This window comes from Ammodytes marinus (genome assembly GCF_949987685.1).
Source record: "Ammodytes marinus genome assembly, chromosome: 5".
Taxonomy (NCBI): Eukaryota; Metazoa; Chordata; class Actinopteri; order Uranoscopiformes; family Ammodytidae; genus Ammodytes; species Ammodytes marinus.
This window is the reverse complement of record NC_137234.1, coordinates 28,075,375-28,101,176: the sequence shown is the minus strand read 5'-3', so window position 1 is coordinate 28,101,176 and position 25,802 is coordinate 28,075,375. Positions and strand designations below refer to the sequence as shown.

Sequence of the window (25,802 nt, the reverse complement as noted above, 5' to 3'; positions counted from 1 at the left end):
CTATAGCAGTGTAAAACAAGAAATTAAGACCAGAAAAGTAGTATAATAGGTCCTCTTTAATGTTATGACGTTTTTAGTTAAAGGTGCAGTCAAAGATTCTAGAGAATGGTTGTTGTCAAAATCAATGAATGTCTCCTCACGATCCTCTCTACCTGTCCTTACTGTGCGTGCGCTGAGAGAAATTCCGTGTTAATACACATCCTTGGCTCCGTAAAACGGGCATGTTGCTAGCTATGGTGGAACCCTTTGTTAACATACCCCCTTTTTTTTACATACCAGTTTACAGAGCCTAGTTTGTGTATTAACACCAGATGTATTTTACGGACAGGTAGCGGATCATGCAGAGACATACACTGATTTTGCCAAAAAGTTATTTTGAAAACCAACGTTCTCCGGAATCACTGGCGGTGTTTGCAGAGACGCCCAAACTATAACAAAATAACGTCCCTTTCGCTTTTTCCCCACCTGCACTTTTTCTGATAAACCCCTGTCAGATTTCTCTCCCCTTATGATGTCAAGAGGGGAGAAGCCACGCCCCCCTCATTACCAACCTAACTTTGCACTACCTCCACCTGTGATAAGCACAGCCCCAGAAACCCCTGAATCTAACTGTCATTTAGATTAAAAACCGTCCGTTAGATTCAGGGCCAATCAGAGCAGACTGGGCTTTTTGGAAGGCGGGGCTTAAAGAGACAGGCTCTAAAACAAACCCTTTCAGACAGAGGCTGAAAAAAGGCGATTTAGCCATGGCACTGACGTAAATAAACTTTTTTTGGGGGGGGGGACAGTTCACCATGAGAACAGTTTCTAGTAGAAACCAAAATTACACTTTTTGAATCTTAAAATGAGTATTATATGTGATGTGACCTTTAAGAAACACCTAAAGGAAGCCTCTGATTCTCTCTGTTTAGGTGCAGAAACATGTCGTACTCATCAGACCTTCCTCAGGTCAGCGTCATCTTCATCTTTGTCAACGAGGCCTTGTCCGTGCTGCTGCGCTCCATCCACACGGCCATCCAGAGGACGCCGGCCCACCTGCTCAAGGAGATCATACTGGTAGATGACCACAGCAGCAGCGGTAAGAGACACTGGCCTATCACACAACTGTGTCAGGCGGACAGCACCCTCACTAAATGTAAAGCTTAGCCTCAAACACAGAGTTCACGGTCGTTAACACCCTCCGTCCATCCACTGGCAGCAGGCGGTTTGAGGTGGGATAAGAAGGTGTGTCTCCCTATTGGCAACACATTTATTTTCGAGCCTTCAATTCTCGGCCATAGATGTTATGGTGAAATTGAATAGTATTTAATGAATCAATTTATATTAAGAAGAAAACTATTGATATTTTGCATAATTCATCACTCTTGATTTGATCTTTTTTGGGGGGTTTAGTGTTTCATAGATGATTCCCCTTGAGAATAATAAAGTATTCTGTACTTACAGGCACGTAATGGACCACATCTTATCCAATTTTAATAGAGAATGCACACGACCTTGGAGATACAATGGAAACAAAGTCTGCGGTTTGTAGTGGGGAAGTGTAGTTTGGGAGCTTTCTTGATTGATTATATGCACACACCACTTTGTGGAATAAGAAAGTCATTCTCCTTCTAGTCCTTTCCTTATGCTAACTCTAGTTATATCAGTCTCCCTACAGAGGACAGATGGACAGCATTAGGAACTGTTTAGCGTTTTTTGAAATACACTCAATCACAACACTTCGAAAAGGTTGATACCCCTTTATACAACTCTCAATGTGTGTACATTACAAAGCTTGAGCCAGGCGATGCTTATCTTAGCTTAGCATACATACTGGAAGTAAAGGGAAACAGCTAGCCTGGCTCCATCCAAAGCTGACTTAGCTGACTTAATTAGCGGCGTGTTAAACCTAATTTGTTTGATAAGCAAATAAATCATTCATGGTTTTATGGAAAGTTTTTCTTCCATCTTTGGAACAGAAGCTGGAATCATACAATCATTGTAAAGGCTTTGAAAATATTAAATGAATGGAACTATTCTTCCATTTTTGGGATGTGTTGATCGTGTGCACATACTGCTCACTTTTTCAAGTGCTAGTGATGCTACATCCTCTGCTGCCTTCACGACACAGAATTATAATAGGCACGATCAATAAACAGCTTCTCACCTTATGGTCCCCTTGTTGTGTTGTGTGGACGCTCAAAGTAAATTGATTAAATTAGCCAGCTCATTATGTTTAATTTGCTCCCATCTTTCCGGTTCCCTCGCGGCCCACAGTCATCAAACTGGAGCCACTTGAGGGGAACTTAATGGCCTTGCATCCGGCGTGCAGAGCCTGAGTCGTAGCAGGTCCATTGAGGGTAGTGTCGGGTCAAGAGAGGCCTAAATACTTCCCCAGAGGGGTGTGGAATCATGTTTGTGGGCCCTAACAACTGACTTATATAATCATTATTATTGTTCAATATCTCAGCCAACAATGAGCCAAACAGCAATGTCATCAACTTCACTTCAGTACCAAGGACAGCGCACACCATGGGTCTGTCTGTCACTATCTATCAATGGAGAAAGATGTTACTCCGCAGCAACATAAAGAGGTGTCCCCCCCAATCTCAACAATTTGACTAAGATATGAATCACACTTTGAAGCGTGCCGGCTCATCTCTTCTACTTATACAAACAAAGATCAGCCACTGAAACACAAACGCTTTTTTACCTTCCTTGCTCTGTGTTGCTCAGAGATTCCTGGTTCAGTTCCAAGATCATGAATAATTCAGTAAACTCCAAACAACAACAACAACAACAAACACAAATGAATGTCTAGTTTTTGATCCCCATGCGTTCATACTGGTTAACCTGCTAAAGCCTCTGAAAAAGTTGCTCTGCCTTAAAACATCTGGCCATTCAAGCTTTTTCCTTTTCATTTTCTGTTTTCCATTTTTCCATTCCGTTACCACAGTGAAACTATTACCGGAAAAACATTAAAAAAAAAATCCTGCTGGGCGGAGATCTACTTCATGTGTATTCTGAAACTAAAATAATCTTCTCATTGATATCAAACTGAATTCATAAATCTTTTTGCTCAGTCTTATTAAAATCTATTTCAAAAACTAAATTACAAAGTCTAACAAAATAGAGGGGTCCCCTAGCCTGGCAAAATATAGAATTGTATTATGTAAAACAAAAAATCGCTACGTATGCAGCAGGTGAAGCAGCCATTTGATGCTGTGAAAGCCTAAACTAAATAAATGGAGTTTAAGTTTAATATATATACATTTGAACTCAAGTGAGCAAACCAGCAGATATTTTTAATTATATTTAGTTTTGGGATAACTTCTTATAACTTTTTTTCAAGCAGTAGAATCAATCTCTTCCTGTCTTTGAACTTAAGGGTCTAACCTGCAGTTTACTGCTCTGACAACACTGCAGCTAAATAAAAGCCAAATGAAGAGCTGATCACACTTAGTTTGATGAATAGCTTTCTCCTCACCTTATAGGGCAAATATCTAGAAGTGAATAATTACAGTTAGCAGCTCTGACTCCTTTAGGTGAGCTACAGCCCAGGCCCTCTATATTTTATGTCCCACTTATTTTATATTCTGCTTCAGATGGTGCAAAAAAGGGGGATCGGGACATGTGCAGGCATTAACTGCATCAGTGGTGTATGAAAACAAGATTAAAAGTTATTACAGCAGTTGAGGCGTGCCGGGTGCTGCTTGTCTGTTAGCGGCTAGATGTTAAACAACTGCATCACGTACAATGGAACATATTTCACTGCTGCCAAATCTATAATTACCTTTATGAGAAATCTGCCCGCTGCCTTCGCCTGCAGTTTTTTATGGCTCTCTCTCTCTCTCTCTCTCTCTCTCTCTCTCTCTCTCTCTCTCTCTCTCTCTCTCTCTCTCTCTCTCTCTCTCTCTCTCTCTCTCTCTCTCTCTCTCACACTGCTCCTCTGTTCTTCAATAATACAGTACATCAAAGTTTAGTTATAGAAACTGCACAGGGGTGAATGCTGATTAGTGCAGCAAGCGCTGGGATAAATCGATTCCACATTTACTTCAAATGATTCCCACCCTAATGCATCAAAATGTTTTGAATGAACAATTCTCCAGGAACTATGATTGAATGCCTTTTGCTTGGCGGGGCAGTAACAATGGCACGGCGGAGGTGGCGACTCATAATGAAGGTAATTGATGAACGATTACTCTGAAAGTGCAAGTGCTTGATCATCATTGCAGCTTATTGATTGTAGACAGTGTAGTTATGAAAAATGAGGGTCGGCTGAGGCAAAGAGGTTGAAATGCAGTTACACTCATTCTGCGTTGTCACCGGAATAGTGAATGTGCAGAGACATTAGGAGGATGTATCACAAAGCCTCAAAAGTGCTGAGGCCAGCCAGCCTCCAGTGATGTCACAAGGACATTATCTGGAACTCTCAGCCAAATATATACGTCATGAATTATACCAGTTCAACAATTCCTTCAAAATTAGGGCCTGCAAATAATTTATTTTTTATTTGTTTACCATTATTTGTATCTTATTCAACATATATCATTTTAATAAACCGATGAATTGCTCGGTCTGTAAAATGTTAGACAATAAATTGAAAGGACAAAAAAAAATTCCTGTATATTTTCAACCATACCAGCATTGTAGCTCTAGGGACATTGGCCAGTCCACTATTTTGGTCCAGTCCAAAACAATCTGAACTGCTACGTAATCTGCTAGACAATGCATCCTCCTAATGGTGTTGTAAACTGACATCTCTTTTGGCGGCACCATGATGCTGCTGACTCCCTGACTTTTAACGCTGCCATCAGGTCAAATTTGAAATTTGTCCAAAACGTTGCTTTATGACCAAGTCTACTTTACCTGCAGTACAGTAACTAATAACTTCAGCCTCAGCAATGCTTTGTGTTCAGTGCTAAATATCAACTTTTAGCATGCTAAACCCAGATATTGAACAGTAAAGTAAACTATAAAGATAGTAAACATTATATGTGCTTTACATCTATGTGTGAACATTGTAGAAATAAGGTTAGGAGGCAATGTGAGATAAAAAATATTTCGACTTGACTGAACAATGTGCATGTATCCCAGACACTCATGAATCTGCTAACAGAACAGAGACGAGTGCGAGAGGGGAAAGCCTGAAGTAAATCATCGGAAAAAGCATAGTCTCTGATGAGGCACACTCGAGGCGTACAGTACATCCGCATAGCTTTCTGCTTGAAAAACATGCTTGCTTAACTTTGATCCAAGCTCTACTTATTCCTAATGCTGAAGATGTAGAAGCTGAGCCTGATATGTTGAGATGGCTTTCCCTCTGTCACATACTCTCAGGGTGCAGTGTACATTGCGTGCCGCTAAGAAATGTCGAATTGCCATTTGTTTTATTCAGACAAGAATGGTGTTATTCTTACAATGAGCAGGGTGTGCTCCCACATCCCTGCATCTGCTGAGATATTTTTACACATCAAGTCATTAATAACACTTTAACAATAAAACATCACTGTCACCTCCTTTCTTACCTGGAGCTTCGCTGAGCTAAATAAAATGAGAATGGCAGAAAAATAAGCTAAGAAGTCTTGTATGATAAAACACTGTAGCCTATTTATTTTCTATGTTGATAGCACATTTGATTTTGAGATTATGTTCTATTAAATATTGGCGGTAATAAAGAAGCATTTTGGCATGCCTTAGCTGGGTGGCATTGGATGGATTTTTCCCACAATGTTCAGGTATGTTGGCTATGATCACAGCACCATGTGTGTCCAGATGTGGAAGGAACATCACCTGAGAGTGAAAATGATAATCAAAATTAAACCATTTTCTGAATATGGGTCTACAATTGCAGAGGTTAAAAGCTATTTGTGATTCACTTTCATTAATGAAAAAAAGTTTTGAATTCTAGTGCTGAAAAAATGTGTTGAATAGTATATAATTATCGATAGAGAAAATATGAATGACCAATCATTGTAATTACATTCTAAATGCCAAGCTCTTTCTCTTGTCCATTTGTTTTAATGTCACAGGAGGATATAAAATCGTCTAGGTTTAGGACTTTTGGTCAGACAAACAAAGCTGTGTTAACGTCACCATGGGTTTTTGTCTTGATCGTTACAGTTTAACCACTTAGACTTTTGGATGCTACCTCAAACAATTTTCAACTGTCCTTAAAGGCCAGGACACACCAGCCCGAAAATCGCCGTCGTTGAGTCGATAGGGGGTCGGGAGACGAATCTGTTTGGTGTGTGCCGTGACGTCGGCCGACGTAGAGGTCGTCGGGCTTGTTTTGAGCCGATTGAACATGTTCAATCGGCAGCCGACCGTCTTTCATTTGGAGCAATTTGATTGGTGGAGGGCTAGCGAATCAGTGAAGCCCGGAAGTGAGGCGGGTAGCACAAATAGCTAACAACAGCTAGCCATCGTTTTAATGTGTTTGTTCGTTTCGTTTTGAGAGTACTCACATGCATCAACCCTTGTTGACTGCTCGACACCATGCTCGACACTCTCTGCTAAAAATTGTGCTCTTATGGTCCATAAATATAAATACGTATTTCTATCTATGTTTATGCTCTAGAGAGCTGTCCCATCATTTCCGGCTTTCGTATTTTTTCGGGCCACAATACAGATTAGCGCCGCCTGCTGTTATGGAGACATTACGTCCCGCGCAAGCAACAGAGCGTACGGAAAGTCAGCAGTCAGTTTGGTGTGTTCTCTGGCCGCGACGGGAAGCCTGGAGCTTCCTGAAACGGCCGACTCCATTTTTTGCGTAGTCGGAACAAGTAGAAACAAGTCGGACTGGTGTGTCCTGGCCTTAAAACATAATGTTCAAAATTCCAATTTTAAAGCTGTAAAAAAAAAACTTAGGACAAGTGAGCTGATGAGTTGTCAGCGTGACGTCGTCCAAAGGAAACACCAGAATACATCAATCTAATTTTCAACTGGAGAATCCTCTGGCAATCTTCCTGAGCCCAGCAATTCTCATATAGCATTTTTTGTAATGGACATGAGACACACAATGCTCCTTATTTTTCGGCAGTCGGCAACTTTTTACAGTGTGGACCACAAATTAATTGGATGACTATAGGTGCGCTTGATTTAATGTCTGGATTCTGTATGCTTGGAAAGTAATCTCACGTGTGCGTCTAACACAATAAAGGTACTCTTCAAATACGCCCAACTCCAGTTTGTTAAATGAGTCCATCTTTCTTCCAGGTCAAGCAGCAAACTGTGGCTCATTAAAGGAAAACAGAGAGACTGGAGAACACAGGCTGATGGTAATAATGAATAGAGAGAGGGATAGAGTGAGGCAGAAGCTGTAGCCCGCAGGCAGGATTACCATACAGAGAAAATCACAACGAGGAAATGAAGATGTGAGCTGTTCCACTATTCTTTGAATAAGTTAAGGTTTAGCATTGTGTGTGTGTGTGTTCCCTTTATTTTGATTTCTTCTGTCCTTCCGCATCAGTTATTTCATACCTGTCTTGCACACATTCAGGCAGACAGAAAGACACACTAAAATAGACAAACACACACACGCGCACACACCTACGCACGCACGCACACACACACACACACACACAAACACACACTGATGGCAATGAGCTCCCATGAAAATATGTTGGAAAAATAGGGAATTCTTCTTCAAAGTGGTCAACTTGTACATTTAAAAGTATTTAAACAGACTAAAGTTTAAAGATCATGTATGTTTGTATGACTAAATGTGTTAACAAAAATCTTATCAGACACCACAGTACACACATTCATGGTGCACACACGCAAACTCAATGATGTTTTTTTTCTCTGTCCGGTGGAGCTGTGGGTGTTTCTTTGGAAGCTATGTCGATAACATCAATGCTACAACAGGCTTCAGTGAGTTTTCTTTAACACTGAGTGTATTTGCGTCTCTGTCTCTCTCTCTCTCTCTCTCTGTCTCTCTCCTTCTCTGTCTGTCTCTCTCTCTGTCTCTCTCTCTTTCTCTCTCTCTCTGTCTCTCTCTCTCTCTCTGTGTCTCTCTCTTTTTCTCTGTCTGTCTCTCTCTCTGTCTCTTTCTCTCTCCATCTCTCTCTGTCTCTCTCTCTCTGTGTCTCTCTCTCTTTCTCTCTCTCCATCTCTCTCTGTCTCTCTCTCTGTCTCTCTCTCTCTCTCTCTGTCCAGTGGAGCTGAAAGAGCACCTGCAGAGCTTTGTGGATGAGACCAACGGCCAGCACGGCCCCGGGTTCATCAAGGTGGTGCGCCATGACAAGCAGGAGGGACTGATCAGATCCAGGGTCAGCGGGTGGAGGGCCGCCTCAGCCCCTGTCGTCGCTCTGTTCGACGCACACGTGGAGTTCAACACTGGATGGTGAGCAGCATGGCTTCTTTAGCTTGTACCGTATACTGAAAACTACAGCCGTGTGTCCGCGTTAAGTTAAAACTAGAATTAAAAGGTGCAGTCAGTTATTTCTAGAGAACACTTTTTGTTGTCAAAATCACCTCACGTCAAACATCATAGTCTAGGCTCTGTAAACGGGTATGTAAACAAAGTGGGCCCATCGTAGCTAGCAACATGCCAGTTTATACAGCCTATGATGTGTATTCACACTTTTTTTCCCCCCCGAGTACACACAGCACAGACAGGTAGCGAATTGTGAGGAGATATTCACAGATTTTGACGAAAAGTGATTTTGACAACATGCGTTCCCCAGAATCGCCGACTCCCCCTTTAAGCAGTAACACACTTCTTGACCTTCCTGAAGATGTTGTCGTGGTGACAGCCGATGAGTCTATAGCATTCTTCAATTTGACTGAGGTTTAGGGCTTCATTCTGTCCTATTCTATCTTTTTCTTATTTTTAACAAACAGTAGTATTCTCCATTCAACACACATAGCCTACTGGGTGACGTGTTCCTCCATTGCCATGAATGCACACTCCGAAGTTTCATTTTCACTGTCCCACCCACACAACCCTGCTGTGGTACATACCCTTAATCCCATTGGCCCTCATTTATCAAACTTGCGTGGAAACTGGTGCAGATTCTGGCGCAAATACCTCCCTACGCCAGGTATCGCGTGGGATTTATCAAACAGTCGTATCTCGCCAATCTCAGCGTACGCCACGCCATTATTGATAAATCCAGCGGCTGAAAACGATCGTACCACGCCCCTATATTTTCTCAGTTTAGAGGCCTCGCCCAGAGGTTTTGCGACATGGATATGCGCATTACGGTACAAAAGAGGAACTTATCTGAAGTAGAAATTGACAGAATAACAGCGAAAGTAGAAAAATAAAGAGTTTCATTTCGGAGCATTACAAGCGGCATCAAAGAAGGACAGAAGGCAGCAGTTAGGAAGGAAATAACTGCTGCGGTCAACAGCGTTGGTGTTGACAACAAACGATCTCCAGCTGAGGATTTTGCATTTTAGGTTTAGCCTACATATGGCTATTGCTCAAATGCTATAAAACAGCATATACAATTATATGTCGCCATTTCTTTGAATAGATGAAGAAAAAGTGGTCTGACTCAAAAATCGCCACTAAAAAAAGCGTGTTGCTGTTCTGAAATGCAACCAACTGGGCTGGGGGTGCGGGCATAATATAAGTGGTAGAGGAGAAAAAGACGAGAAAAAGACGCACCAACTGTCCGATAATGGTCCCCATAAAAGAAATACACGTCTGCAGAATGATTAAAATGTATTGGCCCTTTTAGATAGCACTACTCAAAAGGGGTTTAAAAACTAAAAATAACACATTTTGCGTTTTACTCATGACAGCATGCGCTTGGTCAGCCCGGCCGTCAGCTGCACAAGCCGACCCGGCAGCGATCAGCTGTGAGAGCGCCCACCGTCCTGCTCCACCAGCAGATCGGAAAAACGTGCCGGTTAACGGTGGAAATAAATCGCTCGCTTAAGCATCAATGACACAAGAGGAATTAACATCTAAAAAGTGCGTCAAATAAATAAAATGTTAAGCTGAATGTTGTGCCGTGTATTTTTTATCATAAAGAGCAGTGTAGGCCTACTACATATTTAATACTGTGGCTAACATTTTGAATGAATGCAGCCCCCGTGCCTCAGTGTCCCCCCAGCTGCTCCAGACGGAGACAACTGCCCTTTCGCAGTCCCATGCAGCGCTCCTAAGTGGCCGGTGTGCACTATTGAATCAGTGCTCCTACTCAGTTGCACACCATAAGCTGCACATTTTTAAGTGATTAATATCTTTATTTCGGTCTGAGCAAACACTGCATTTGTATTATCTTCTAATAATTGTCCAACAAAGTAATCGGCTACCCGGCACAGCCTGCACTGCGAGTCCATGCTGTTTACAAACTTGCGTACACGAGCTGAGAGCTGGCGTGGGATTTGAGCGTACCCTACGCTCACGTCCATATTGATAAATGCCGAGGTTTGCGTGGAAATGTACGTACACCCAAATTTCTGGTCTACGCAAGGTTGATAAATGAGGGCCATTGAGACTACATGCACCAGCCCACCCCCTTAACACATTGGAAGTGTTGGTCTTTTCATTGGATTTTCAAAAAAAAAAAAAAAAATGTAGAAAGTTGCCAGAATGATCCTTAGAGAAAGAAAAGAAGAAAAGAACACCCCCGTAGACTTTGCAGAAAACAGCATTGCTTCTCAACATTTCCAAAATGTTCCTTTCCCTCAAAATGTGGCCCTATGTTCACCATAGCTTGATGGTCCCACAGGCCTATGGTCGCGAAAATGGCGATTCGGTTCAGGCATCACAGCTGGGTGGTTAGGGTTAGGGTAAGGGGACAGGGAGAGGTTAGAATAGGAGTGATACCAACACACACTGACACATACTTTTCTCTATTGTATAGTTAGATTACTTGAAATGTGGGACCATTGGGCTGTGGGAACATAGGCACACTGCCGTTTTTCTCTTTTAACCATTGAATTTACCTTGAACAATCCATCTAGACATGTTTAAACCACACACTGAAATGTCAATTCTGCAAACAGGTAGAGTCTATGGCATTTCAGACCATGTTTACAAAGTGAAAACTAAAAGATTTTCCCTTTTACGTTTCCGCGTTCAGACGCAATTGTTTTGAAAACTGGTTTCAAAAGTTTACGTTTTCAAGACTGCGATTGCTGTTATAATGTAATTTATGTAAATGATAGGCTGCAACCGTAAACATACCGTCGTGTTTGTGCCGTTATCATTTCCAATGTTAACAGGCTCTCAATCAGGGCATTGGAGTATCTGCACTGATGCAAGTGTTCCACAATTTCCTTCTCGTCCTAAGCGGCTGTTAGCAGCTACATGATAGAGCATGAATGATAAACGCTGGGGCAAAGAGAGGAAGATGAAGGGGAGACTGAATGTTGAATGTTTGCATTTCGTCAGCAATCACTTTGTTTAAAAGGTTGCTGATTAAATCAGGAGAGTGGCATGGTTTCACTGTGTGGGCATTTGTTTTTCCTCGGGACTCTTCAGTTTATCTGGCAGAGCAGCGGTGAGGAATTTAAAATCTGAATGGCACAAAACAATCTATTTAAAAGCCGGTTCATGGAGGGATTATTCTATTACCCCGCCTCTGTTTGAACACTGTTAAGACTTACTGATGTACTGGAGCTGTAACCCATTTCCCTGTAAATATATCATTTAAACAGGGGCAAAACTACAGCTCCATAAAGCCACAGAGGCATACTGTGGCATATTTATTCGTATTTTGGGTCACCAACTATAAGATGATTGCGTGAAAAAACTGCAAGTGAAGTGATTTAATTGCATACTTTCTGTTGTAAAAATAAAAAAAAATAAAAAAGGCTGATTAAGTAGAGGTGGCTGGTTCCACCTAGATTAGCTCAAATTAAGAAATGGGGCACCATCTTGTTGACAGGGAAAATTGATTGCTACTTTTCTAATAAGGTGCATACAAAATACTACAATATAAATTGGAAGTCTGATTATTAATTCACTAAAATAACTATAACCAAATTGCCCTTTTAAGAGAGAGTGTATGCAAAGTTAGAGGATATGGAGTTCTGCATGGAAAAGGTTATGTGTGGTCAGAGAAGGATAACAGATTCGAGATGAACAGATGAAGGATAGTGGTTACTGTAGTAACTCCACTCACTTTGAGCCTGTGCAACACGTTAACTGATATCAGCTTAGCAGTGGATACCTTATAACCTCACTACGAAACAACACAACCACAAACGTAGTTACAGATCAAAATCAGTACATGTACAGTATGTGCAAAGGTTAAACATTCCTTTGTTTAGCAATGTGCTAATGCTATTTGCCCAGTTGCCTTAACGATGCCAGTCAAAGTCCTTTGATGTGCAGGAGCCGGTGATCCTGTTTGGAAAAGTTGTGGTTTCGGTTATGAATGGAGGTCTTGCTGTGAAGTGTTCTACTTTATGACAGAACTGGTCCTTCTTCAAAGAGAGATAGCGGCTTTGGGCCAACTTGCTTCAGTGTTCCTTTTACTCACAGCTGGCAGACTGAAACATTCTGATTTGGTGTTTGAGTTACTGTTTAAAGAAATACAGTCAGGAAGTGCCAGCTACAGGCGAAAGCAGGAACAGTGACATGCTGGTGTCACTTGGGAGCTGTGTACAAATAAATGAGAGAGGGTGACCCACTAAACCCATCTGTATTGTGACCATGTAAAGAAATCAAATGCAATATTAATAAGTTTTTCAATTAATTCACGTTATTATTACCTGAGGGCAAATTCTTTTCGAATGTGGGCAAGTCATAAGCAGACATGTTGGTGTGTTGTAAGCTTTGTGTCCCTGTATATATGCAAATAAAATCAGAGAGAACAAAGTCGAATGACAATCTTAGCCAATAATTGTTCACCTACTCCAATATATGTGTCAGAAAATCTACGTCTTACTATGTTATGCCATTATGACTAAGGCATCAAGAATGAAATGATGGATGAGCCTCTCTGCTTTTTGTTTGTAGCGTTAAAAAGATAACTAGATCAGTGCGCTCTGGTGGCGTAGTGGATAGAGCGTGTACCATATTGGCTCCGGCCTTCGTTGCAGTGGTCGCGGGTTCAAATCCGACCTGCGGACCTTTACTGCATGTCATCCCCCCTCTCTCTCTCTCTCTGTCTCCCCATTTCAACTCTGTACTGTCAAATAAAGCTTGAAAATGCCAAAAAATTATCTCATAAAAAAAAAAAGATAATTAGATGTCCACGAATAATCCATCTGTATATAACCAAGTAATGTCATTTAAGAACTCCTCACATGCTGCAAACGATGCATGGTTTCAAATAAGAACCCAGCAACAATTGTGTGGAGCGCTGCCTCTTCCATCAAAGTTGGCGTCATGTCGGAAACAGTGATGGGACAAGCTGCTCTCGTTTTCGATGAATTCACTGCCGTACGCTGAAGAGTAATTACAGTTCAAAATTGCATTGGACAGCCCAATCTGCTCAAGGACATAGGGCTGCAACAGGGAAGGCATGCTGTCACTCATGTAGCTTAATCAGTGCTGCACTCCTTGTAAGAAACGGCCTCCTCCAGTCCTTAGGCTACGCACTATGTTGGTTTAATCGCTTTTCAGATCTTAGCTCCCCAGATTTAAGATTAAGGAAAGAGAATATCAAAGTAATCTCTGTTTTTCCTGGACAGAGTTAAGCATCATTGTTAAAGCAGTCGGGGCTGCACAGTTTCATGGTCTTAAACTTTTGATCAGATGATGAACAGCCTGTTTGAGTTTAAATTCAGTTTGGATTCAGTTTTCAATAAATTACTTCATTTGTTTTTCTTGTCTCTTGCTCCTGATCTCATTCTGAAGCTCTACTTGAAACTTGGTTCCGAATCAACCACCCAGAAATGCAAATACTTTGCAATTCCCCCCGCGGTCTTAAGATTTTAGTTCAGGAGTGTATCATATTACATTTATCATTCAGCATGTCTCTTCCATACAGCAGATGATATTAATTAAAGTTTCAATTGTATTGTTGCAGCTCATATTAACACCAACCATGTATTATGTCCAGACATGTACAGTATGTTGACGCACAGTTTGCAATTTGATGATGATTCCTCTCAGCACTTTGAGTAATGAGACCAGTGGTTAATTACTGACCTCATTAGCGTAGCTGGTTTATTTTTAATATGTCACAGTGATGAAGCAGCTGAGGTTCAAAACACTCTCTCTACCTCACAGAAATCAATTACCGTTTTCTTTTCTTTCTCTCCTTTTTTCGTTTTTATAGCACAAGTTGAATGTCAATCTCTTTGAGCCATGGACACATAGTCACCTCAGGGTCCCCTCTTTTAAACACTGGGATACAACCGCTCTGCTGTTAACCTGTTTATCATTTTGACAGCCTGAAAAATATTGCACGCTAACACACTTCATTGGGAGCACACACACTCAGGCACCAAACCTATTTGCAGGCAGGTAGCACAGTACACACACACACACACTTCATTATTATGCCTGGGTTGGATCCAAAATAACATTTATTGCTGCCGTGTTGCAGATTAGACAAGAAACACTTACAAGGTTCTTAACCCTCAACTCATCCACCTACTCCAATCCTATCTCTCTCCCTCTTTCTCTGCACACACGCGCACACACACACACACACAAATACACACACACACACACATACAAATACACACACACACACACACACACACACACACACACACACACACACACACACGCAGAACCCACACAAACCTCCCACATATTGCCACAGTATGACTAATGAAATCACTCTTGGCGGAGATACAAAACGAGTTCAGCTGGAGATGAACATTTTCTCTACTTCCTTCCCTCATTTCTAACGGCCACACACACACACACACACACACACACACACACACACACACACACACCATTTGCAACACTTTTCTTGGTGTCTAAATTTTTTTTTGTCCCGGCGCTACATTGCAGTGATTAGTTGATGTTGTGGTTGTACCAGCGTTATTAGCACTTTCTCTCTTACACATCCCATTTCCCATGTATACTCATCGGTGTGCGTGCTTCAGAGATCCTCTTTTCCTCTCTTTCTTTCTTTCTTTCTTTCTTTCTTTCTTTCTTTCTTTCTTTCTTTCTTTCTTTCTCCTTTCTACATTCGTTTCTCCGTCCTCCTGCATACTTTCCTGCCCACCCTCTCTCACACAGGATATCATAAAAAAAACTTGAGAAACGACTGTATAATTACCAACAACGGGGACAACTGCTCGATCTGCATAATTGTCTCCACCATATGTGGCAATTATGCGCCATGTTGGCTATTTTCAGTCAACCACGGGTAATTACATGGTGTTTTATGTTACAGAGAAATGTCTGAGTGTAATCAATGTAATCCTCAATCATCTACCACCTCCAGTACACACGCTCCACTAGTCACTCTCACACCTAATTGAACATAATGGCATGATGAGATATATGTGTTAGTGTGTGTGGGGATCGGGCAGAAGCCAATTTGACAGACAACTCGCCAAATAAGGGAAAAAAAGCACTGATTGTGTCGCCATCTCTCCTGAAAGGTCTCCTGGTTCAATATAGCCCACTTCCAACTGTGATGTAGACGAGCACAAATACATAACTTAATTTGGATTGTTATCAGGATCAGCTATTACCAGCAGAGAAAGCAAAGAAAACCTTTTTTTTTTTTTTTTTTAATCTTTGCTACTTGGTTGGTAAATACTGAATAGTTTTGCTACACATTGGCAGTGTGGTGTGTATTCAAGATATTTGACAGCCACAGCACATATACAAGGAAGTCATGAACAGTTTTTTTTACCACTCATCTTGCATATGACCGCTTGGCTGTGTTTGTGGATTCCTTTAGAAAACTTTACTCATCTTCATACAACAGCTACAATGAAGAAGCGTATAGTGTGTCAAATAATGTCCAACCAGAGATGTTGCTGCTTAACCACTAAGCCACCAGGGCCAATCAAATAAGAATGGCTTTGCTGATTGGTAACCTTGTGTTTAGGGTATTGAATGGGTGATATCAACGCTCTGATATTTGATCCCCACACCATGTGCTTCAGAGCTCCCCAGATATGTTAGCATTCCGCTGTGAGAGAAATGACTTCTCCTAGGTTGTCTCACTGTGTGAACACCGTAACCTTTACCGTGACTAGCAGAGCTTTCTTTGTAGTGAAGGTTGCACTAATTGGGTGGCCAGCCGGTCAAAATCTTTTCCTCTATACAGTAACTTCATTTCCAGGGCTTTCCGGGTGGGCTCACTGGAGGTATTTATGAGTTTTTGTTGTGTGTGAAAAAAAAAGAAGAAAAGTAAGCCATAGGCGAGGTTTAAAGAACAATCAGGGTGCAGGATGAAAGAGTGCCCCCCTCCCCCTTCCCCTCTACCCCCTCCTCTTTGATGTCAGGACTTTGTGATGTTATTAATCCTATACCTCTGGTACTGTGCGTGGCTGAACTGATAAAAAAAACATGAATGATTGTGATTGGTGTGTTCTTCTCTCTTGTGGGACAGTCAGGCGTATAGTTTGCATTTAAATGACAGCCTTTTGGCCGTTTCTATCCCCACCAGATATCGGCCATCATGTCTTCTCCAGATGCAATGATGTGTGAATTGTCTTAGCATTTTGCATTCACCAGATGTCTGATTTTTTTTCCCCCTTTTGCTGGCTCTCTGCTGACCTTGCTTGATCTTTTTCCTTTTTTTTCATTCTGTCCCAAAATATATAAAAAAAGACAATACTGAGAATTACCTTGGCATTTTAATTGGTTTGCACATTTCTGCCATGAGTAATGGGGTCCTACATGAACACATTATTTTTAGCCAAAGTTAAAACAATGTTTATGACAGATAGTTTTCCCTGTAATCTTCTTACTCATTTGAAAAGGCCAGCGCTCTGGTGGCAATCAGTGATGATAAATTCTTCCGTGCACTAACCAGATTTTGGCAGGGCTTTATCCAGAATTTTTGAGAGTTATTTGGTCACTGCCTGTTAAGCCATTGGCCGAGTAGTGTTGACTCTGACCTTTAGTTTTGTTGGTGAGCTCATATTAGCTCCTTTCAGACTGTTTTCAGGGCTGAGATGTATCTTTTTACCTTGTCAAATCTCCATTACTGGCTATGTCACTTTTTTCTATTTGCCGAGTATCTTAAAAAAGAAGATGTGTTACCCTGACAAGCAACCCTGACAAGCACAGCGGAATGCTAACATATGTGGGGTGCTCTGAAGCATATGGTGTGGGGATCATGAGTGTAATTAGTGGATCCAGTGTAATTAGTGGCATAACTGAACATTGATTGGCCAGCCCTCCATTGGGCATATCACCCTTTGAGGAACCACCTTTTATTTTTTTTAACCTTTATTTATACAGGTAAATCCCATTGTGACCGAAGACTCTTTTACAAGGGAGACCTGTTTTCCTTTCCCACGTTACCATTCACACACACACATTCATACACCGATAGCAGGCTAACTATCGACATTCACACGAGGCAAGGTGGGTGAAGTGTCTTTCCCAAGGACACAACAACCATGACACAGGTGGCAGGACGGTGGTTAAGGTTAGATGTCTTAATGGTTAGATGCTTTTAATAAAAAAACAAAAATAAACGTACTTATAAATAAATACTTAAGATTTAAACAAGGTTATGTGCTATAGAAAAGGGAACACATTTGGGAATGTTTCATTCTTATATATAAACAGACAGTGTTCTCTGAAGTATTTGAGCCATGCTGATAGTTAGTTAATGGCGGAATCGATGATGTTCATGTGGTAGATGAAGCATATCTGAGGCTTTTTTTTTGTTCATCCAACAGTGAGAACCAAAATTCAAACTGCCTGCTCCATTTCTTTGACACGTAGTGTTCCTCTTCACTAGCTTACACCCCTTCAGCAAAACCTCTGTATGAACAGATTACTGCCCAGGCTGCCAACAACCCTTTGTGAATCTCAAGAGCCCTCCCTACCACATGCAAGGCCTTCATCAAAGCCATGGCCCTGCAGCTTTAAATCCAACTGACTGTGATATTACCTGATCAAGGACTCTGCTTAGTTTGTAGGCAAGGCGATGGTCGTTTCTGAGTTGGACTCTAGACTTCAAGGGGGGGGTGCTCCCTGGGCTGTGGCCAAACTCGCCTTTGGCAGAAGTCAATTCCTACACAATAACCACTTCCTGTACCTCCTTGTGAATTAACACCTTGGAAGGGTTTACAAGACTAAGTAGGGGTGCCCTCTGATCTCTCCAGGGGCCTCTGAATAGTCCAATCTCCTACCCTATAAGCCTCCTTTCCTATGCCTTAACCCCAAACGTCATGGGGTTAAGGAGAGATGAAAAGGTGCCTCCTATCGAACATAGGAAAAGACAGCACTGTGAATTCGACTCCACTTTTCCTATCAGTATTGCTGATGTGAGTCACTTGCGTGAAACTACACTATTTTCCGAAAATGGACTACAACAAGCGCTCGTTTGATCCATGCGTTCTTTTCATATTGATTTTAATCAGGTTGTCGCCAACAGAGTGAGAATCACTTGGCCAAGTGGAATATCTAAGGCCACTTGAAGCCCAATTCACATGTGGAAAAAAAGAGGCTACACTTATGTTGATGTTGAAATGAACTGCCCCCAGTAATTTTCATTAAATGTGAAGTTGGCATTATATTTTCTTATAAATAAATTATTGTGCTACGAAAATAACTATTATGATGTTGGTCTTTTATGAGTTCTTTATTATCTTTATGGGGGGGGCAAGTTAAATCTTCCTCTCTTCTCTTCTCTTCTCTTCTCTTCTCTTCTCTTCTCTTCTCTTCTCTTCTCTTCTCTTCTCTTCTCTTCTCTTCTCTTCTCCTCTCTTCTGTTTTACCTCTCGTTCGTATTCGTGTAGAGTCGGTAAAGTCCGTCGGTGGCTTGTTGCTTTAAATATTGCCGCCGTAAAGGATTATGGGATACCACTATCTCCTTTCCTTTCGCATAGGTTGGTCCGGAGTAACCTATGCTAAAGGAGGGTTAAAGGATGCATCGAGGCTCCTTTCCTATGCCTTTCCTAAGCATTTTGAGAATTCGAATCACCTATCCGCCGAGTACTTCCGGGTCATCTCGATAGGAAAGGAAATTTCCTATGCAAAAAAGAGAATCCGTAGAGGCCCCAAGACTTTCCACAGTAGCCCAGGGCCTTACTTCTTTCTCTAGCTCCGCTCTGCCTTCACAGAGGAGCCCTAGTCAGCACTCTTTCAGTCCTTGACTCAGCAGCACCATCCTTCTTGTATTTAATACTTGCTTGTAATTTTGATGAAGGACTTTATTCGTACTCTACTTGTATAACTACCATAAGTCATACAGATCCCTTGGATACAAAGCAACAATAACATTAAAAGGAGAATGTATTGAATCTTACTTTGGCCTTCACCTACGGTTTATCATCTTTTCAACTTTCTTCTAAAGCTAATAGTTACCTTTGTCCATCTTTAGTTTGGCGCTTGAATGGTAGAGTGGGTTTAGCAGAGCGTTTTATTTATTACAGTTTTTCTCAGTTGCTTTGGTGCTTTTCTCAGATCAGAATGAAAATTCTCATAACTATTAGTTCAACCTCCGCAACATTTAGTCATTTGAGCACATCATAGTAGCAATTTCTCCTTCCTCTGAGCAAATTGCAAATGCTTTTGGACATGTATCAGTTGCTTTCATACAATTCTCTGCTGTTTTATAACATTGTCATTTGCTTATGTCATGTCAGTCAAAATGAACTATACTTATGGATGCTGAATAGTCCTTCCCAATAAAACTAATAGTCTTCATTTCATTGCTTGAGTCATTACATACAAAATTGTTGAACTAGTTATCAAATTCTGTCAAGCAAATTTTATACCTTTTCTTTATCATAGATACTTTCCTCGCTGCATTGCAAGGGATAATATCCGTTGTGATGTAGATGAAAATATGTGGCCAGACAGACAGGAACGTCTGGATGAGCCAGAATGATTTACCTATATATGTTCAGTTACAATATGTCCTGTTATATTGTTCACATTTGTGCACAGCTCTACCAAAAGGGTGTTTTTTATGTTTGTTCTAAATAAGTGACTGAAGTGTATTTTTCTTTTGCACAATGCTGTAGAATTGCAAAGAGCATATACAGTAAAAATGTGAAACATACGTATTCAGTGTCTTGTACTCACTTACTCCCCTAACTACAGCAATGTGTAACTTTACTGTAGTTTTCAAATGGCTGTACAAGTAGTGTATAGTGCTGTCTTGAGCATTTTCAGGTAGTGTCACCGAGTTCTGACCTTTTTTTTGCATTGGAAAACACTGAGAGAATAAACTTTCATAATGAAAACATGACAAAGCCATTTGACTATCTTGTTCATAAACGATGGTGTCAAGACTTCTCATTTTGATGACACTGGCAGTTTCATTGACATGAATACTTGCTTTTGAGGAATAGACTATCCATTTTGAGCAAGTGACGTACTTTTGCAGGTTATCCACTAGGTTTTGCAGTTTGCACTAATTGTTTTGAGAAATGCAATAACTGCTGTGCAAATGTTAATAGTGATGTGAGAAAAGCACCAAAGCGACTGAGAAAAACTGTAAATAAAAAAACAGTGGTTCAAACACCCAGCCTCAAACACTGAAGGTGCCTCTGTATATGAATGACACTTCTATATGTGAGCGCCATTCTCCACAACTCACAGACTCAAAGACTTGACTTGAGGAAGGCTCAACTGTATGCTAAAGTCCTCTAACACATTTCAAACTCTACTCCACTCAACTATAGGAAAAAATACTGAATCCAAAGTGTTGCTTCCCATTCTCTTCAATAGAATTGATAAGTTTTCTTTAAAAAAAAACATAAAAATATACAATGCACCATCATGGTGTGCATTAATTAAGCTAATTTAAGAAGATATTTAAATAAGGATGTATTGTCCAATCAGAGCTGAGGAGATAGATAGATAGATAGATAGATAGATAGATAGATAGATAGATAGATAGATAGATAGATAGATAGATAGATAGATAGATAGATAGATAGATAGATAGATAGATAGATAGATAGATAGATTCAAGATTCAAGATTCAAGATGGTTTATTTTGTCATTGTACCAAAACAACGATAATCTGTTTACAGTTATACCCCACCAAGAGACATAGAGTGACAATAACTAAACATGGGAGACAGGAGGGGTACACTGAAGAGTCGTCTAGCGTGTGCTGCGCCCCCTTAAAGTAGGAAGGATAAAGAGAACATCAGGGAAAGACAGGTTAAAAAAAATGCTACTCTCACACTCCGCTCCTTATAGGTGCGAAGTGTGTGATTAGTACAAAAACCACCTTAGCATAATAAGCAACATGATAACGCCACAGACAAACAGACAGATAGATAGATAGATAGATAGATAGATAGATAGATAGATAGATAGATAGATAGATAGATAGATAGATAGATAGATAGATAGATAGATAGATAGATAGATAGATAGATAGATAGATAGATAGATAGATAGATAGATAGAGAGAGAGAGAGAGAGAGAGAGAGAGAGAGATAGATAGATAGATAGATAGATAGATAGATAGATAGATAGATAGATAGATAGATAGATAGATAGATAGATAGATAGATAGATAGATAGATAGATAGATAGATAGATAGATAGATAGATAGATAGATAGATAGATAGATTCTTTATTTATCTCCAAAGGGAGATTGTATCGTTGCAGTTTAAATAATCAAAAGTTAAAGGTTTACAAAAAGCTGCCAAAAAAGCTCAGAGGAGCTTCAGAGTTAGTGATTATTTGTGGACTTTTGTACTATAAGCAACCTCTGTTCTGTCGTCACAGCGGCTTAGGCTCAGGAGGTAGAGTGGTTGTCCACTAATGGCAGGGTTGGCGTTGTGATCCCCACCTCCTGCCACATGTTGAGGTGTACCTGGACACTAAAATTGGCCCCGAAATTGCTCCCGATGGTTGGCCTGTGTGTTATCCTGCTGCCATCGTAGTATGAGTATGTGTGACAGTGCTATACAGTCTAACAAATGCAGTCCACTCACATGTTCAACTGGTACTGTCACATACACTCCCATGCAGGATTTAGAAGCATTTGAATGAGTATCTAATGACAGTGGGTGGCGTATGACTTTTTTGACTTGCATAACACTTAATAAATAACACCCTAAACATCTTTCTAGACTTTGACCTTTGCTTATATTGTCATTAATATTAAGGGTAAAGAGTGAGGGTGAAGATTACTTACATTTTGAAGTCTTGCGATTTGGTCATTTCTAATGGATGGCCAGGTCTTGTTGTAGCTAATAAGTGCAGCTAATGCTTATTTTTTGGAAACATTTCCTTGTCTTGCATGTGTTCAGTATATTATTTTCGTATCGTCATGTGCATCTAATCACCTGACTTGTCTATATTAATTTTTGTTAAATACTTTGGTTGTCTTTTCAGTTGTCTCATTCAGTTTTCTTTTTTTTCTGCTCTGGTAACCAACAATACAACACTGAATCATTTGTTGTCATGATCTCTTAATCCCACTCTCTCTCTCTCTCTCTCTCTCTCTCTCTCTCTGTGTCTTCCCCACAGGGCGGAGCCTATCCTGCAGCGCATCAAGGAGGACCGGACCCGCGTGGTGTCTCCCTCCTTCGACAACATCAAGTACGACACCTTTGAGATCGAGGAGTACCCGCTGTCTGCTCAGGGCTTTGACTGGGAGCTGTGGTGTCGCTACCTCAACCCGCCCAAGTCCTGGTGGACCCAACGCAACCACACAGCCCCCATCAGGTGGGTGGAGCGAGGGAGGGAGGGAGGGAGGGAGGGATGGATGGATGGATGGATGGATGGATGGATGGATGGATGAATGGATGGATAGATAGATTTGCAATGATGTCGAGAAACAAAAACAACAATACATACACAATATACAATGCAAATACATCAAATACACAACAAGCTGGTAAAGAGAAACATTTTAGACAGAGGTGTAGAGTGGCTGGAAATAAAATAAAATTGGTAAAAGTACAATACGGCCTAATTAAAACAGTTAGAGTTTGGTAGATTTAAGATAGCATGTTTAAAATGGTTAAAGGATATCATGGTATTCATTTTAATTTGTTGCTGTAAGCTATTCCAGGAGTCAGGGGCACTGAAGCTAAAACCTGTCTTAATTAGTTAGTTAGTTAGTTAGTTAGTTAGTTAGTTAGTAGTGGTGTAACAATACACATATTTGTACCGAACCGTCACAATATAGGCCAAACCGAAACCATACCACACATACGCAATACGTAATTATGGCGTAAATAGCACCAAGATTACGTAAATATGCCAAATGTACAGGCTTGTCATGATTGCGGTGCGGAACTTGCACTTTTATTTGAGACATATTTTATTCATTGGAGACCTTGGTTGTTTGCAGCAGTATTTTCTTTTTTTATACTGAAAGTATAGTGACTTCAAAACCGAGGTACGTACCGAACCGTGACTTGTTCGTCCCGTTACAGCCCTAATAGATAGATGGATAGATACTTTATTCTGAAAGGCTTCATTTGAGCGTAACAGGAAGAAAGGGAACATTCAGAAAATGAGAATAAAAGAAAGAAACTTGTTCGACAGTTTTGCTCCATCGAAGAAAATGCTTTCCAATCATGAGCGGCGCGGCGGACACAGGCGAGATAATCTGCCAGAGCGGTATTAATTATTAACCATTTTGGCTGGAAGCGTATTGGAGTAGGTTTGATAAGATCACTTACTAAGCTCATTATTTTTACATTCTAATTCCTTGAACACTAATCCCCATGAATAATTATGTACGTGTGTAAAGTCTGGTAAGTCTAGTGTCAATATGCTCACCCGTATAAAAACCTGGGGGAAGCAGTACACCTATAAAGCACATTAAGTGTAACACATCAAAACTCAGAGTCCAATCACAGGCAGCAGGCAGTTTGAGAGAATTGTGAAAAACAAAAGTAGGTAATACGTGTAACCACTGTTGCAATGAAGTGACCTACAGTGTGCACAGCCATTGAACAGACTCGGATATGGCTATACAATGATGACCCACTTCTTCAATACCATTGGCCAGGAAAACACTGCCAACGTGACAGATAAAGATTGCTTGGACACACTTCAGGCAGATACAACAGTATAAACAGCCCAGAAAACAAGAGCAAAGATTGCCTGCTCGCCCATAACCGCAAGAGGATAACACGTCTAATGTTCTGCTTGATGGCAAGTCAATTATTGATGCAAAGACAAGAGGACGAGTCCTGTTCAATATTGTAATGGAGGAAGATGAACGCCCCAATTTTCTATTTCTGAGGTGCAATCTGTCACTGGCAGTGCTGCTTACATCTGCACCTTTAGAGTATTGTCATTGTTAATCAGTTTTAAGGCAATTTTGTCACAGAAATGGCTAATTCCAAAAGTAAATATGTATATTTAATTTAAATATCTTTACCTTCATTATTGTAGAAAAAGGCAGTTACATGCACAGGGAATCAACACCACTACATAGACTTAGATGAGTCCTGCATTATTGGCTATTTATCTGGCCCTGACTTTCAGAGAGGCTAACATTTAGATTTAAAGTCACGTTAACATGAGAGCTGAAAGGGCAGGGTGTGGAGGGAGTGCTGTGAGGTGAATTTGAGTTGTGCTCCTTCTCAGAATCCTAACTCCGTTGCATCTTAACACAGAGAAACACACGGTTATCTATCTTCGATCAAATCTACACACCTGCTTTAGAAATCTAAGGAAAAAAGGGCAGTCAGAACTTGCCTGAGAATCTTTACATTTGGAAGGATGTGTCCAGTCATAGTCGTCTGTCCATCCATTGGTACATTGCACTATGCTGCGCTGCTAATAGCTCATTTGGCAAACTTTAAATGGGGCCAATTTGTTACTAGCACTAGCAGCTCTTCCCACTGATTAAAATTCAGAGATCAAAAATATCAGGCTGGATTTATATCAACAGTGAGTTTGTAGAAAAACAGAAGGTAACTGTGGCTGTATTTAGAATGGGAGTGAACCAGTAGGCTACCCACATAGATACACGCTCCGGGCAAGACTAAAATCACTGCCAAACACAGGTAATGTTAAAATCCCCCTGAATCTAGTAATACATTTGTTCAAAATATTTAAATTTTTCCATGTGTTCTATGCCCATCTGTCAACTCGACACTCCATACATTATTTTGATGGGCAAAAAGCATTACCTAAACAAAAACATTATAAGTTTATAGTTGACACCACTATTTCATAAAGAATATCTACGGAGATTAAACATGCATGCTGTATACGTTAGGAAAAATCAATTTAGATTTCTAACCACAGTAGTGATGCTAACATGATCACTCACTAGCTTCTTATAATGTTACTAAGCTGTGCACCGCCGCTGCTTCATAATTTTACCCTGTCGTTTATTATGTTATTTTTTATGTGTGTCATGGAGCAAATGTGTGTTAAACCATACCGTACCATACCGTAGGAGATAACATAGTGGAGATTAAACAGTTAAAAATACACTCATACTCTGATACTAGATATAGTAATTGTGATTTTTATTGAGCTGTTATTCGGAGGCTGTAGGGGGGAGAATGTGTGTGTGGGTGGGGGGATTATTTTGACTTCCACAGTTTGTGGGTGCGTGCCAATCTTTGCATCCACGGGGGAGAGAAATTCACCAACACAAGGCTGTTTTCACTGCGTTGCTGAATTTCATATTGATAAGAGGAGCTGTGTGGGACTGACAGCCTGAATACTAATAGGAGTTATTTTTCACTCCTGTTGGTTCAGTTTGATGTTGATGAAATATCAGTCTTCTCTCCCCCCGATTTCCTCAAAATGTTGTGAATTTGTTGTGTTAGGTGAGGGCATCACTTTGACAGTTGGACC

The 25,802-nt window shown here is 40.7% G+C and overlaps 1 protein-coding gene across 1 annotated transcript in view; it reads left to right on the top strand.

The window, feature by feature from the left end:
* The window catches only part of LOC307250181 (polypeptide N-acetylgalactosaminyltransferase 18-like), a gene marked incomplete at both ends in the record, with an annotated part of 139,872 nt that overhangs the window by 70,289 nt on the left and 43,781 nt on the right, over positions 1–25,802 (top strand). Inside the window, 3 exons of the mRNA XM_080027177.1 lie at positions 912–1,078; positions 8,140–8,326; positions 22,497–22,694. Of these exons, the coding sequence (XP_079883303.1) occupies positions 912–1,078; positions 8,140–8,326; positions 22,497–22,694 (552 nt within the window). The remainder of the gene's footprint in view (positions 1–911; positions 1,079–8,139; positions 8,327–22,496; positions 22,695–25,802) is intronic.